The sequence below is a fragment of the Denticeps clupeoides genome, unplaced genomic scaffold (genome assembly GCF_900700375.1).
Source record: "Denticeps clupeoides unplaced genomic scaffold, fDenClu1.1, whole genome shotgun sequence".
Taxonomy (NCBI): domain Eukaryota; kingdom Metazoa; phylum Chordata; class Actinopteri; order Clupeiformes; family Denticipitidae; genus Denticeps; species Denticeps clupeoides.
In genome coordinates, this window is record NW_021629788.1 from 22,501 (window position 1) to 39,464 (window position 16,964).

At 43.2% G+C, this 16,964-nt stretch overlaps 1 protein-coding gene across 1 annotated transcript in view; it reads left to right on the forward strand.

Moving 5' to 3' along the window:
• The window catches only part of LOC114774305 (type I inositol 1,4,5-trisphosphate 5-phosphatase-like), a 48,181-nt gene that overhangs the window by 6,710 nt on the left and 24,507 nt on the right, over positions 1-16,964 (forward strand). Inside the window, exons 3-5 of the mRNA XM_028966234.1 lie at positions 281-333; positions 1,596-1,715; positions 8,497-8,581. Of these exons, the coding sequence (XP_028822067.1) occupies positions 281-333; positions 1,596-1,715; positions 8,497-8,581 (258 nt within the window). The remainder of the gene's footprint in view (positions 1-280; positions 334-1,595; positions 1,716-8,496; positions 8,582-16,964) is intronic.

Genomic DNA, 16,964 nt, shown 5'->3' on the forward strand with positions numbered 1-16,964 from the left:
TTAACTCCCCATTAGTAAGCGCATGGGGGGATTATTTATTTATTTCTGGGTGTGCTTTGAATGAGGACCCTCGCGGTCTTGGGCTGTCTCTTATTGAATAACGGGCTCTGTGGACAGTGCTCCGGAGCTCTGGCTGCTGATTGGATAACGCGCTGAGGCCATGTGACAGGCTGATGTTTTTGTTTTGATGTCTGTGATGTCATTAGTCTGAGAAAATGATGCAGAATGATTTTGAATGCGAGCATAATGAAGATTTGGGTTCTCTGTCTCTTTGTTGCAGTGCAAGTGGTCCAGGAAAGGCTTTATCCGGACCCGATGGCTCCTGGCTGACTGGTGAGTGATCAGTAATACGGTCACCCCACACAAGTCCTGAAACCCAGAACTTGTACCAAGACCATTTTGTGAAAGACCTGTTTTGGTGTTAGAGACAGATTCCGATAGATAAAGAGAGAGATAGATATAGAGAGAGAGGGAGGTAGAGAGAATTCTCCCTGCTCAGTAAAACCAGCATGCAGGCGATCGGCTGAATTTGATTAGGCCTAATCGTGTTAGTTGCAAGCAGTTGCATATGACAGATGACAGAAAACATTACATGCAATTGAACCTGTGCTGGATGAATATAAACGTTTGCTCCTCGGGGAGGTGGAAGGAGGGGAGTGAGAGAGGCAGGGGTGGACTATAATCTAATTGAAGGATGACATGAGAACAAAAGGGGCCAAAAACTGGGGGCGGGGGGACTCTGATACAAGCATGATGTGAGACGGCCACAAGGCTGCCGTCCAGACAGGAGAAGAGACCAGCAGAGAGAGAGAGAGAGAGGGACTTAAGCGACGGTAACAGGTCTAATAACAGACTTGGCCTCTGCCACTGGCAAAATACTTCTGTCAGTCATCTTGAAGAATATCGATCTTTCCGGACCTTAATCTGTATTTTGTTGTCTAAAGTGTTTAATAAACTGTCCACTTTTGCCAGTGTTACAGAAGAGTTCAAAATATTCCCTCTCTTCTCTTCCCTCATAAGTTTCCAAACTTATCTCAGCAGGATGGAAGGATGGAACAGAATGCAATTGTATTAGTAATTGTATTACAGTAGTAATTGTATTACTATTGAATTGCATTGATTTAAAAAATCTGTAATTTTGCTTTAGTTGTGAAAAGCATGTTGTGGCAACTGTATCATATCAAGGGGTGAGAACCATAAGGTTATAAGTGACATTTTGCCAACTACAACAAAACAAAAAGTAACCATAATCAAATGTTTTTACTGTTTTCTACCTTTTAAATTTCAAATCAAGTGTCCTTTTGGCAAAAGCTGCTGCTATCTAAATAAATAACTTAAGATTAAGAATTTGTCCCTATCCTTTTGCAAGTAGAATTAGCTGAACAACAGTTTTCTCTCATGCAAAATAAAATGTCTCTGTATTGTAGGTTTTGTCACTTATTACAAACACATCACAATTTTCACACACTTAAATGCATAAATGCTTACAGCACTGAAGTTTACAGGACAAATTATATACCTTTTCCAGTCTGAGAAAATGAAATAGACGGTTTTTGTTTGCATGTTTAAAATCTTCCCCTTCATGTTCCTTACAGTGCCTTTGACCTGGTTAACATCCACCTGTTCCATGACGCCTCCAACCTGGTTGCCTGGGAGAAAAGTCCGTCGGTTTACTCCGGGACGCGGCAGAAAGCCCTCGGCTATGTGCTGGACAGGTGAGGAAGGGTCATTTCCTTCTCTCTTGTGTTGTCAGGACTGTTTAATGTGTGGTGGGTTTTGCTCCACACTTTTGAATCCATTATGAATAAGGTAGGTATTTATTCGTTTTGTTTGACAGGTATGATTAACGGTCTTCTCTGTTTTTTTTTTTTTTTATAAATCCCACTCACACTTCATTTGACACCCGCTGAAAGAATGGACTGGATTTAATGAAGAGCAAAGTAGAGGCGTTTTAGGAATATGGCAGCTTTTACTATTTTATGAAGCTATAATTCATACAGATTTACCAACTTAATGGACTTTCAGAAAGACTTTTGCTGTTCAGCACCCTGGAGATGATTTTAGAGCTTCTGTCATGTTCTTGATGTTTTAGGGCATTAAAAAAGGTCTCTGCTGTGGGGAAATGAACACAATGTCAGATGCATCATGTCTCTGAGAAGTTCTCCATGATGTTCCAACCCCATGAAAAGGGTGGTAATCACATAGTAGTTTCCCCAGATGTGGATCGGTTGGAATGGAGTGTTGTGTTTGAGGGAGATTCATCTTGAATTGTTCATTTTTTTTGGGGGGGGGTGCATATCTGGGCGGTGAGTGGGTGAGCGTTTGGGGGGGTAAAAGCAGGGGGGCAGTGAGTGATGGCCCGATGCTTTCACACAAACCACTAACCTTTTGGCAGCCACCAGCAAACTCCATTCTCCTGCGCCGTTCAGGGGGGACAATGCACCTCGGCCTGGCCTTTCACTGTAGCCTTACCACCAACAGTGTTCCCATTCAGTCATGGGTTGGGAACCATCTTTTGGGCTCATTGTCCTTCTCTCTGACTTCTAGCCCAAGAAAGAGAGCAGGAAAGGGGGAAAGTGAGAAAATCTATTGTCAAACTCCCCCTTCCTTCCCCTCCTTCTGTACCTCTATCCCTCTCTCTCTCCCACAACCCCTTTCTCTGAGCTGAGGGGTGGATTAATACTCCCGTCTGCCACAACATTAAAACCAACTAAAACTGGCCCTAACACAATTCATGTGCTCCACAGAACATCTGAACGTCTCCTGTGAGTTCTGTAAGGTCTTGTGACACCACCAAATGTTCTATTACTTTTACATTCATTTAGAGCAACTTACAATCAGTATGTCTGTGAAGATTCTTAGTCATCCAGGTAAATTTGTCTGAAAGTTGAGTCATGGCAATTGGACTTTCTTTATAAATTTGTGGTCAAAAGCCAACTTCCATTGACAAAGTTCTGTGGATGCAGAATGAAATGTTTATACATTAAAGAAAGAATGTCCAGTTGCCATGGCTCATCTTTCAGACTTACAATCAGCAGTTACAGGGACAGTTCCCCTCACAAACAATTTTTAATTTTTCCAGCAAGCAATTTTTTACGTCTTTTACGTGGGGAAGACATGGCACCTGGATACAGCAGACTAGACCACCTACTTCCATTGGTCCATTGTCCTGTTATTTAGTAACTTTTGATGATGGACAGGGGCCTCAAACATAGCAAGCTTTTCATCATGACTAACATGAAGGGGTTTGCAGTGTAGTAGCTCTTCAGGGGTATCATAGATATGATCAAGTCTTCACTCCTCACATGCTTCATCAAGATTTGTGCCCCCATTACCCTGCCACCCATTCAATGGTTGTCATAAAGAACTTTCTTCAAGATCTGCTCATTTCACCTGTCGGTGGTTTTAATCTTGTGGCTCATTGGTGCAAGTTAAATCTCCTCCTGCTGCTGGTGTCCGTAACCTTATGGCAGACCTGCTGGCGGAGCTCCGTGTCTAGGCCCTGACCCCCCCTCCCATATCCACACACAGAGAGCTAATAGAACAGCTTAAGGCTCATTGAGATACCATCTGATAAGCCCCTTTCCTCTGCTCCTTTAAACTGCTAAACACAGTTTATCTCCAAAGCTCTTCAACACCCCAGGGGAACAATGCTGAGAAGGAAGAGACATTAGCCAGCTGTTCAGTTAGGGTTTTTTTTTTTTTTTTGAGAAAGTGTTTAGTTTACTGCTAATGTGTGCCCAGTTGCTAATATGCTTCTTCGTAATTTTTTTATTTTTATTTTTTCCCTTGGAATACCACAAAATTTGGGATTTATTCCTCCCACCTTTTAGACTACATGTGAAAGACAATGTTGGAAAATGTAGTCCATCTATAAACAAATCATCTCTGACCTTGCATAAAATCTCTCTTGTGTTTCAGATTTGTTCTCTCTTTGTTGCTCTTTTCAGGGTGGCTTCTTGGGTTTGGGCAGAACAGTTTTACATTACAACTGTGAAATCTTGGCCGAAAGACGCTCTTTGTCCCCGGCCATTATTTTCACACAAATATAGTCCATTGTCACAGGGCTGAAGTTAATTTGATCAACATTGGAGACATTAAACTTTTCTGTCCAGTCAAAAGGCCTGTTTCATGCTTATTTCAGGGCATTGAAAAGCAATGATTGGCAGAAAAATAATGTTGCCGTTAACAATTCAGAGCAATTAGTTTCCCAGGGGGGTAGCGCTGGGCCACAGTGGTTGCTACACAGCTATTCTTTGTCACTTTATGGACGGTCATCAGTCAACTGTCAGAGCGACTCAAAGAGCCCTCCTATCTAAATGTTTCCCTTTCGGCTTTTCCCAGAACAAGGGGCTGAAAGAGGAGTGAGAGAGGAGAGCCAGTTTCTAGGCAATAGACATGTTCAGCTGCAAAGAGACTGAATGAGTGCGTGGAGATCCTCCATATAGCCGGATGAATTTATTAACAGCAAGAGAAAGAGAGAGAGAGGGGATGGGCGATGCCCATTCCTCCTCATTCAGGCCTGTGATTGGACATTGTTAGCTTGTTTATTTGAGTTGGTGAATTTGTGTGCTGGCTGCATTAGTTGAGGAAGTGTACCGGGTGGAATTTGTATTTATTTATTGCAGTGGATGTGTGTCATTTTTTGCCGTCATTTGTGATTCTTGTAAAGTAATCACTAGTGTTTTGAGATTGTAATAGAGCTGCTTGTACCATGTTAGCTGAGGAAGGGCATTAGCGGCTGTCAGCAGTGACTTTTCGTACTGCCTTTTCACCCTGGGAGGGCTGGGGCAGAGGTTAATCACCCAGCCAACCAGCCTTTATGTTTATGAGTCAACAAAGCCGACCAGCCAACCAGCCATCGGCTTCCTGACTTGACAAAGCCAACTTGCCAGCCTTTATTTTCCTCCACTCAGCAAAGCCAAGCGGCCAACTAGCCTCCTCTGCACGGTGAGACAAACTGGCCAAGCAGCTACTGGCAATTTTGGACGCAACAAACCCAGCAGCCTTGGCAACTATTATTTACTTTTTGACAAGCCAACAAGATTTACCTCAAAAGCTAACAGCAATAAAGTCTTTAGCTTTGTTATTGATACAAACCTACAAATCTTGGACCATCTTAAGAACATCTACCAAGCAATCAGCCACCCAACCCCTACCAAACATTTATGATTGGCCTTCAGATGTCCCTTTGCTGAACTGATTGAATGTTGTCAGGCATGTCTTGATCTGTGATTGGGTTACGGTAAAATATTTACACGTTATGAATTGAGTGAAGAAATCTGCAATAGCGACTGATCCTCTAACCTCTGCTTGACTACGTTTAACTGAAATACACCAGGCTGAATACTCCAAGCTTGTCAGAGTGGGGTGAGATCGGGGGCCTTGAGGGTGGCCACCTTAGGAGAGCAGAGGTCAGCTAGGGGGTCTCTGGTGGTCCATTCTCCCAGCTGTCACCGAGAACATTCTTTACAATGTTAACATTCTCCTCCCAAATTCTCCCAAAAATGTGCGCACAATGCCTCCATTGGTACGTTTTGGGCCTTTGTGCAAAACGGCAGGGCTTGGCTGCTCACCGTATTGTGTCACGTAGCATCGCAACAGCAATGCTTTCCCTCGACCACTGGCAGGAACGAGACTGAAGCGCCACCACTTCAACTGTCAATCACTGATTGACGTATAGCGATTGTTAAAAGGCCAGGCAGTGGAAAGTCTCAAATTTGTGATTGAGGGTGCTTCCCTGAAATGTGAACTGGGCAGAAATGTTGTGGTTTTTGGTTTTTGGCTTGATTTATGTGTGATGGACACAGACTGAGAGGAGGTTGAAATACGCCTGTTAGACCTTTTTGCAATGTTAGGCTGAAAGAGGCAGCAGTAAAACTGGTTTATTTTGCTGGATAGACGATTAGGGTCATGGGAGCAAATGCACATAGAGGGTCATGTTATAAATTAACGCCTGACCCCCCGTTTTGTCTGGTCCCGGGAATGCCTCACTAATAATAGCCCCCTTGACGAGTGAGAACGGACCCTCGTGAAGCACTGTCCATCTATTAGTGGCAGTCCAGAGCTGTGAATTGGCTAGGGGAAGGAGGGAATCGTGTTTATAGACTGTGTAAAGAAGTACGTCTTTGTGGACAGGGGGGGTGGTTGCGGCTCCCTTCAATGAAGTGTGATGATGCGCTTTAATGGAGGCTGCAGTGGGAGGGTGTTTTGGGAGTGGTGCGGGGCGGCTCTGGGGACCCCCCACCTCAGTGTCTTTTTCACAGCCAGTCCGCTGTGCCTAATATGTTGATTCTATCTGGGTGGTTGGGGAGTTGGGTAGAGGTGCAGGGGAGGAGGGGGCCTTGGACTCAAAGGCCAGGCTAGAAGCCAGCGTTCACACCAGCAGGTCACGCCAAGTGCTTTAGGAAATGATCGTGTAAACAAGAGCGTTACCTTCTGACCTGAGTCTGAAACCTACTGGGGGGACTCCAGACACAACGGCCCGGGGGGCTATCGCATTAGACATGGCTATTATAGGGATCAGACCGCAAAGTCGGCTAGGAAGAAAAAGGGAGAAAAGCAAGTGAGAAGACAAGCCTGCTTTAGAGGAAAGCCCGTTATTCTTCTAGTAATTTTCCTGTTCACCATTTTACAGTCTTCTTTAATGCACCAGAATTTTTACTTAAACCATGTATAGTTTTTTTTTTGTCTGCGTTGAGGTTGTGTGTGTCTTTAGCATGCAGCTTCCATAGTGGAGGGGGGGGGGTGTCAGATGCTCAGATGGCTCTGGGCATAATGAGATGTGTGCGATGCTGTTGAGGCCAAGCACCATTGCCTGCTGCACGTTGTTCAGGGCAATTTGACAAGTAAATTACTTGCGTTACAAGAATGCTTTCCAGATGATGTTACAAGGGTTTAAAGATCTGCCTCTGAGACATATCAGTAATTTTAATGTCTGGGTTCTTCAGTGGATTCCTGTACAGATGTAAACTAAGCATTGAATATACCCATAGATTAATATAATATTCTTATTCGTTACATTTATGTAGAATACTTTTAGAATACATATAAAAAAGTTTTGCATATCAGCATTAACATTAATAAAATCTAAACACAAACATTATTTATTATTGGCAACCACATCCACATGTGATTGCAGTCATGCCTTCGTTCCAGTTTAAAATACAGGACAGAAGCAAAATCAAGACTATTTTAATATTGTTTGTTAATTCCTTGTTAATTCCATTTAGCATTTAGCCTCCATCTTCATTCCAGGAAGGTTCTGGATTTTATGAGCGCCCGGAAACCGCTCTACTGGTGGAGGGCCTTTTTTACAGCCCAATAAATAAATTATCAGCTTGCTGTGTAGAGAAGAAGAGATTTATCCCTAGCAGTTAGCATGGCTAGCAACCTGTACCATTACTCCTCACAAAGACACACTAACCTCCATCTTCATTTCTTCTTATTAATCCATGTGTTCACGTTTCTCTTCGTCCTCCATCTCTCTCTCTCTCAATTTCGGCACAGAAATAATTAGCTACAAGAGTTAATTATTCTTTGCCTAGGTGCATTTATTTTCACTGCTGCTAGCTCTGGAAGCGGTCCATGACTCCAGGAATTTTGGGGGACAGTCAGGTGTGTTCGCACTTGGTGATATACTGTCGGCCAGAGGCACGGACTACAGCAGTGTACTTAAATCCTCATAGTGAGGCACTGCTCGAGGGTTTACATTTTCAACACGCCTTCTATGGCGGCCTCTCACTGTTCATGGTTGCAGTATAAAGACAGATTTTTTTAGTTAATTTATTTGTTCAGGGACTTTTTTTTTTTTTTTTGGGCAGGTCAAGTGCTATACAACACCAATACAAAAAATATATAAATTACAAACAACATGCATTTAATGTATGCAGCCATATCCATAATGTGTAACAGAGTTGTGGGTGTGTAGGGGGTTTGTTGCCAAGATTCTAGGACCCTAGTGGTGGAAAAACAAAACTAACCCAGAGAGTTGTAAGTGTGACCCTCCAAACGTCCTCCTGAGCAAGACCCTTAACCTTGCTCTGCCCCAAGGGGACTGTCCCGGTAATCAACGAATGGATGCCCTTTTAGACTAGACTGGCAGCTACATGAAGAAACATAAATAATATGTGTGCAATGTGAATAATAAATATGTCGATATGAGGCTTTGATGTATTCCAGTTTTGTAATTCAAGCCCAGAGTAAATATTGATTGATTGACTGGAAATGTGTTATTTGTTTACCCGCATCACTCCTCCCTGTAACAGTAAACATGGTTTATGCTGTTTGTCTGTAACTTTTAATATTCGGGGTGTTCTTGTAAATGCCCTTGCCACTAGGTGGTGCTGTAGGCTTCGCAACCCTGATCGACCTCAGAAGGCTGCTCAAGAGATGATTAATACAAATGCTTTATTGACACTCACTTGTGCATTTCTCCCTTTCATTATTCTGCCCATCTGTCCATTCTTCCTCTTGATTGCTTCTCTTTCTCTGCAGAATCACAGACCAGAGGAATGAGAAGGTCCCGTATTTCCTCTTTGGCGACTTCAACTTTAGGTTGGACTCGAAGCAGGTTATTGAGGTAAGCCCCAGTCATCCCCCTCTCCCCCTCCGCATACACTCCCCGTGCCTGGCTTCCTGTTCATCTGAACCCTTTTAAATAACTGTCCTCTTACCTGTTCATATGAATGGAAGGCCACTGATCCGGTGCTCCTCTAAGTGCTTTACAGCATTTAGATTTATGGTCCGTATTATCATCCCCTCCCGTGCTTTAGCACAGCTGTGTTTGCCCAGCAACCCTTCAAGTGCATTGTTATGTTATGGGCCCCGTTCTTGCATTCTCTCTTCTTTTTCGTACCGCCACCCCTCCAACCCCCACCACGTTGTTCTCTCAACGTGCTAATGAGCCACTTCGAGCCCGAGCTACAGTTGTCTATCGGGCTTCTTGTTCTGTTCTTGTGAAGGCGGAGCAAAGTAGAGCAACTCTGATATCTGCAGTGTGTAACAGAGTGCAATTCTGTGTGAGGCTAATAGGAACACTGTGGCACTTTTACACAATGGCCACTGTCGAAAGCATTGTTCCAGTGAAGAAGGGGGGCATTGCCTCAGTCGGTTGTCATGCTCTAATGAAGGCCTTCATCCTGTGTGGTAGGTTCCACTCTTCCCACCCAATTCTTCAGAGAACCTTATGCCGTCAGCCAATGTTTACTGTGCAAAGCTGGTTATTTTGTGTGCAAACTCGTGTTATAATAAAAAACTTTAGAGCCTTTAGAGAAAAAAGACAGTGAAAGTGAAGTGATTGTGAAACACTGCACAGCACACAGTACATGCAACGAAATGTGTCCTCTGCTTTTGACCCATCACCCTTGGTGAGCAGTGGGCATCCATGAAAGGTGCCCGGGGAGCAGTGTGTGGGGGCGGTGCTTTGCTTGAACCGGTAACGGGTCCATTTCCTCACCCACTACTCCAACCACTGCCCCGTGGCAGTAGTTGAGTGCTGAGTGCACTCTGAGAATTTGCTGAGAATTTGCTGCATGTTTTAACTTTTCAAAATGTTCTCTAGATTTATTCCCTTTTTTAGTGTTATTTTTTTAACAAATAAAACACACTTGGAGCTTTAATATGTGTTCAAAAATACACAGGTATGTTTCGGTACTTTCAGCAAATGTTTTAATGATTAAAATAAAGATTTACCTGATATTTAATTCTTACTGTCCAGAAAAAAACATATTCTTTTCTGCTTGACACATATCCAGTTTTCGGGACAGATGTTAGCGTTTGGTTTTCAGTGTGCAGTGATGGGGTGGGGATTGCACCGCAGGGGGGGCTTTTAAGGTGGCTCTCAGACCTTTTGAGGAAGTCTGTGCTGTGAGCCATGAACACTCTCTCTCCCTCACTCTCCTCCCTCCCTCCTTCCTCTTCTTTCTCCGGTGCCATTGATGCAACAGGCTCATTAATGCCAGCCGCGCTGGGAAATGAGGGCGTGATTTAGTACCTGCACAGGACCACCTGGTTGAGTAGAACCAGCCAGCATAAAACACACACACACACACACTCAATGATGAGCCAAACTGGCGTGGCCCAAACCTCCGGCTGTATTTCAGCAGTTTAATAGCGATTAACGTCAACAGTACAATTAGTGCTATGGATAGAGATTGCCTCTACTATATTGATTGGTCAGACCCAATCATGGGTTGATTTACGGTTCAACGTAAGTATAGAAACACACACACACACACACACACACACACACACACACTGATACAGATACAGGGAAGTAATGGAAGTTTGGCTAGAGACCTACATGAAAAAGGAACAGTACCTCTCCCCATAATGCACCATGGCTTCCCAGTGGTTGAGGGAGCAGGAGGGGCTGGTGTCATTGTCACTGCTGGACACAGGTGGCAGATTCTTGGCGTTCTTGGGCTGTGGGATCTGTAACCACAGACTGGGATGGAGGGTGGGGGTACTGGCCCTTCCCTCCCCTCTCCGAGCAGGGAACACATTAATTGTGGCAGACAGAGGGGAATTGGCTTCAATTGACCCCCATTCAGATGGGCTTTTCACCGGGGACAAAGGACACGTCCACGTGGGTACAAATGCCCGGCCTGATCTCCCTGGAGGTGGTCTCTGCCGCTGCGGCATTCATTCACAGGCATCAGAGCTGAGCGCCGCAAAGGGGCTGTGGGCCGGAAGACAGGATGCACTTATTAATGCACATATATGTAATACATACATACATACACACACACACTCGGGTTGTCACAGACATTAATGCTATTGGATGCTTTTTTGTTATAGTTTTAGATAGTTGTTATATTTGTAAAATAATATTTGCCGTACAATGCTGAGAAGTGGACATAATGGTCACTTATTTGGGGAGTAATTCGTCTGAGAGGAAAAGGTGCACGATTCCCTTGGGGCAAAAGATGGCCGTGAATCAGCGGAGGCTCGTGACTGCAGAAGGGCTCAGTGCATGCGCTCCAGTATATTTAAAATCCCTCCTAATTAAACGTAATCGAATGTAAATTTAATTTGTGGGAAAATGGCGCGTTGCACACTGCCCTACTCCAGTTTGAGATTGATGGGGGTCCGGCAGGGAGGTTAATTACCGACTTGATCTACTGTCCCGGTGACTTGGCTTCTGCTTGTTTTAATTGGACTTTATCTGGACTGGTTCAGGCTGAGAAACCTGCTCAGGCTTCTGGATTACAAAGTGGATAGAGACAGCGCCACCTGTCTGTGTTTGGAGGAGGTGAAGTTGTGCCCCTCCTCGTTTGTCCAAGTTTATTCTCTCCCCGAAGCAGCGTGAAATTACTGGACCCTCCCTCTCCAAATGAGCGCTGTAAACTGCTTCTTAATGACACAGCGGGCTTATAAAACGCTTCATTTTTCACACTCTGGAGCTTTTTAACAGCATGTGGGCGGGGCCAGTGTTGAGTCAGTGTTGTCTGATTGGCCATTTTGGGCTCTCTGGCATTGATAATGTTGATCTTCAATTTTGTTTGCTGGTCCTTACTCGGAATTTTGAAAAAAAGAACACATTTATTTTTTAAACAAATAAATGCTGTATATTAAAATTAAGTATGTAAAAAATAAATGGGGAAATATTGGTTGTTGAACAAAACAGGTGTGTGTTTTTAGTACATTGACATTAAATTTTGTGCCTGAAAAGTTGCTCAGAGGTTTTGGGCAAATTGTTTCCAAAAAAATAACTGGAGAGGGGAATTTTCCCCCCCTCACATCTATTCAGTAACATGCATGTTTGTTCATTTATTTATTTACCAAAGATTTGTTTTCTGTAAAAAAAAATAATAATAATACAATTTTAGTTCCTTACACTGAATCCAAAATTCTGTAGTGTTCTTTGCTCTTTTTTAAAATAGCTTTAGATGTTATCTTGGTCTGTAGATTTTAGAAATATTTGTGAGTGTGTTCTGTGTTAGTGTGCCTTGTGTTGATGTGAATTTTCGTGCAGGTTGGTGTATGTTGTTAAATGGGTCCGTACCCCTGTTACGGGTGAAGAGCTTGTCCCGCCATGGCGTCCTCTCCTCTCTGTTCCTTCTCATGGCGCATTTGTGCGTTTGGGACCCTGCCCATAAATCACAGGGCCAGCAGTGTAATTAAGTGTACAGTACATTAGTCAGGCTAATTAATTTTGGGATCCATCCATCCATTAGCCAGTGAACTAGCACTGATTAGCCAAACCCACCCCCACCTCATTTCTGACATCAGCACCCATGACCCTCCTGGACTTTCTGTCCAGCCTGGACACTTACCCACAATCCCCCTTAGCTTTCTATTTTGCCCTACAGGCCCTCATGCTTGCAAAAGTTTTGTACACTTGCAGCTTTACACCAACCTGGTTGCCAGTAACTGAAAACACACACACACACACACACCACACACACACACTCATACAGGGTCCATTAAGCAATGTGTCCTCATTTGAAATCCAGATTTTAATATTAATTTGACACAAATTGCTTAAACATTGCTTTCATTGCATTAACATCAATTTCACAGTCATAAAGCTCCCCGACAAGATGGGCTACACAAAGCAATTATTTCAGCTGGCGAGAGTCAGCATTCCCCATTCTAACTGCGCTAAATGAGGTTAGCCATTGTTTATGACACACTGTTCTTTGTAAGTGGGCCTGATGATAAGCTTGTATTAGCGCCACACCTACTTGATTGGTCAGAGTTTAATGCTATAAGGAAATGAGCCCATCAATAGAGGTAATTACAGCCATGGCTGATAAAGACGGCTGCTTGAGACGAACGCTTCATTGCTCTTATCTCCGCCTCGTCGCTGCTGCGCGGCTGGCGTAATGATGAAACGGAGAGGAGAGCTTCGTTACAATGGAAGACCTCAAGCCTACGGCGCCTTGATCCGAATGCCGTGCGAGACAAACGGGCGCAAACACCGGCCAAGAACAACCGCTGGCTTCTGTTCCCGTCCACGGGGGGCTCTCGTTAACAAGAGAGCGTTTGAGGGGCCACCAGCGAGAGATGGCGTGAGCCCAGGGGGCGAGGGCAGCGCCTGGCACCAGCATCACCCCCCCACTGCAGGCCCAGGGCCGTACATGGCTTTGACATGGGCTAAGATGCATCCAAACGTTTCGAGTCGAGTGAAGTCAAGTGGGCTTTACTGTCCATCTTTCAAAAGAACGAGTGTGCGGTGCACTTCAAAAAATGCCTTTATCTTTCAACAGCAACCGTTCCATGTTCATTATAATCAATGTTTTACCAGGATAAATGCTGTTTAGATGTTCCTTTTAGTTGTAATCAATCAACATTGTTGTATTGGTTACATTGTTTTTGTCCAGTTGTGGTAAATACATTTTTGATGACAGTTGGTTTTGATCAGTAGCTTATTAAAGTCCATTAGTTCAGTTGGACAGGGTTCTCCAGAACCATTTGAGAAGAATATGAAAATAATCATTATCATTAAAGAAAGAAATCATTAAATCAGAAATCATTAAAAAAAGCTAATCTGCTTCAAGTTAAGATCATATATATATAACTCTGACCCATGCACCAGACAGAAATATAATCATTTATTTATTTTAAATATACAGGGTTTCCTACAGTCGTTAAAAACCAGGAAAAGTCATGGAATTTGGGCCTTGAAAAGTTTGGGGATACGAAATAAACATAAACTTATGGAAAAGTTATTGAAATATGATAGATACGTGAATGTATAAGAACTGCATGAGAATTTTTTTTTACATTTACATTTAAAACTAGCACAGGTCTATAGTATCTTTGCTGGCTTTAGTGAACCACATCGCGTGGTATTGCTTCCATATTCCAGCACCTCTGCAGTCGCTTGTCATGTAAATTACAGCTGATGATCCATGATAGGGGTCCATTTTACTCGGGAAAATGTGGAGGAAGAAACCTTTTCAGGATTGTCATGAAAATTATTTTCTAAAAACGTGTATGAACCCTGAATAGTCTGTGTTTTGTGTATATATGGAGCTGCTGTATGATAAAGAGGTCATAATCGGAATTTAAAAACTGATATGTAGAACCGGTTGTTCCTGTGTTTTCCGCATTGGAGTAGTTTCCATTATTTATCAGCTTTAGTGTCCCTGCTTTCCTAGCCATTTTTACTATATCCTCTACTTTTCCTTTGACTGTCCTCTTTTCTCCTCCTTAATGGCATTCCATTGCTCGTAGGTCTTGCCTCTCACAGCACAGAAAATTATGCATTTTACGCACCCGTCCCTCTGGAGGAGAGAAAAGATGAGGGTTGATGAGCTGTTTTTTGTGTGTTCATTTATTTAATGTTTTTTTTTCCCTTGTTGAAAGGTCTGCCATTAAACTTGGTCAGGAAGTAAGAATTGGCTGGGATTGGCTAGGAGACCAATGGCCTGTCAGCACTGAGAATGAGACAACAGTCAGCAGTACAATTACCAAGGACAAGGACCTCCTTCCCAAATTTTAGTTCCAAATGGACGTATCTGCTTCCAAACTATATGCATTGTTTATATTGTTCTCTCACCTACTTCAGGGGCATTCTGCTGTTTTGTAATGTGCTAACTGGCCACTTTACTTGATACACCCACCTATCAAGTTTTATTGTCGCGTGTAAAGGGTTATAAAGACTGCTGAGTAGTACAGTGGGAATACATGATGATAAATATCTAATGAACAGACAGCCGGTAAGCTGAAATTAAGCATTTCAATACGAAAGTATATTATTACTGCATTTTCAGAAGACAGAACAGGGCGTGGTTAAACACCGGTAACAGAGGCCTTTTTAATGTAGTCCTAGTGAAATGTGGCATAAACTGCGACACACAGGCAGTTCTTTGTGGCGGCCAGATAGAAGCCCGCTTGTATGATGTCAGTCTATTTTGACTAATTCAGTGAGGGAGAGACAATGAGATCCGTTTGAGGCTGGAGGGGCTGGGGGGCTTCGTTAGGCAGAGCGGGGGTGCCAAGCGGAGCTCTGGACAGTCGTGTTGTTGCAGGTGGGGGAGGTTATGTAATCGGGCAGATTCATGACAGCCCTCTCTTGCAGCCAGAGAAAGAGAGAGGGAGGGGCGCGGCTTTTTCTGAGCGTTATGACCACGCCCTTACACTTCACATCAAGTGGTCTCATAAATGTCTGGAGCCTCACATTGCTTGAGTGATCTAAACGAAGCACTATGGCTACACAGCAGGTTGCCTGGAGCTTTTCTGTTACTGAGCGCTGTGTGGTTTGGCCCACCATTCCTTATATCCACCTTATTCTACAGAGCTGTATTGGAATATGAACAAATCCAATAACGATAAATATCTGGGGGGGGGGGGCACTTGCCATTTAGAGAAATGCAGATATTTTACTATGTCAAGGTTATCTAATAAAACAAAGAATGTCCAAAAATTAAAAGCTTTTTCTACCTACTGAAACATTAAAAATAATTTAAAAAAATTTGAAAGAAATATATTTAGTATATTGGCCTAATCTAGTAAATACAAAATATTTCTCCAAAACATCTGGGGTTTTTTGGGGCTATATTTCTCCAACTTGGAGCTTTTTAACATTTTGCACAATATTTTTACAGGTTTGTGTTGAAAAAAGCCCAGACTACCAAATGATTTAGATAATGTTCTGCTTGCAAAAGTATATAATCTGATGCTGCGCAGAGATATTTGCCCAAAAGCTTGGGCATTCTGGGTAACTCCATGTTAACACCATTAAAAGCGCCTTCTCCCCCTCATATTTAAGTTCCCATTATGCAGTGCGTTAAGAATTCAATTGGCCCCAGTTTTGTGTTAATTCAACTGTTTTTTTTTGTTTTGTTTTCTCCTTCTTCTGTTCTTTTAACTCTTTTATTGATTTATCCATGATGTGCCATATTGCCTGAACTATAGAGGGTCTCTTGGCCTTTTGTCTTGAAGGTGGCAGGAGGAGCAAAAACAATGCAGTTCAGGCCCATTTCTCCTGTAAGGGGCTTTTGGAGAGGCGTTCTCTGGGGCTTGGGAAGGGCTGTGCCGGGTTAACATCTGTTTGTGGGCAGGAGGGAGCCGAGCTGTTGGAGAGCGCGCCTCGGCGGATCCCCTCTACCTCTTCCCAGCAGGGGGGCCTTTGTTCCCGATTTCATGCTATCAGAGGAGCAACATGTTGTCCTGCGCAGGGGCTGTCAGTCGTATAAAGGAGCCTGTTAAAGGGTCACATCCAGAGGGATGGGCATGAAAAATTGGTTTCAAAAAAGAGACACAGATCACAAAGCCCCACCCACAGAATGGTTGCCTAGCACGCTGCAGAGCGTAGGTCTCCTATCCGCACCTTGCCCTCCTCCTAACCTCTCCCTCGTCGGCCCCAGGACAAACTCATCATTTGGATGAAATGGTGCACACAAATGAAAGGGTGGTGCTGAGGATGAATCATCCGGGCAGCATTGTGCCAGTCACCTTTCACACTGTACGCTGTGGGAGAGTGAATTTCAACAGTTGCACACCAGGCATGAAATAAACAGCAACGTAAATCGTACAAATTTTCACTAAAATGTTGTAGACATTCATGTAAACTGGAGTTTGGCAACAAACAGTAATTTTGTTTGTTTGTTTGTTTTCAGAAGATGGGTCTAGATATTTCATATGGTTTATTATAGCTGAATATCAGTTTCTTGCTCAGTAACTTCTAACTAAACAGTCTTGATAATCATATTTGCATGAAATCAGAGCTACTTTTCATATTTTGTTGTAGTTTTATCATATAGTACATATTCTGGTAAAATGTTGTTTATTATGAAACATCAGTGAACTGCACGTTGTCCCTATAGCGGCACTTTTTTTAATATAGGGATTAGAAAGTCATTAAAGAGATGTCTGTATTGATATTTAATGAGGGGCATTTACCTTGAACAATACAAGGCTTGAAAAATGTATTTCATTTTAATAGAGATTGTGTTTGTGGCAGCTGTGTCCGTGATGTAAATGTACCTCGCATTAGTGTCTCGGCAAAGTGG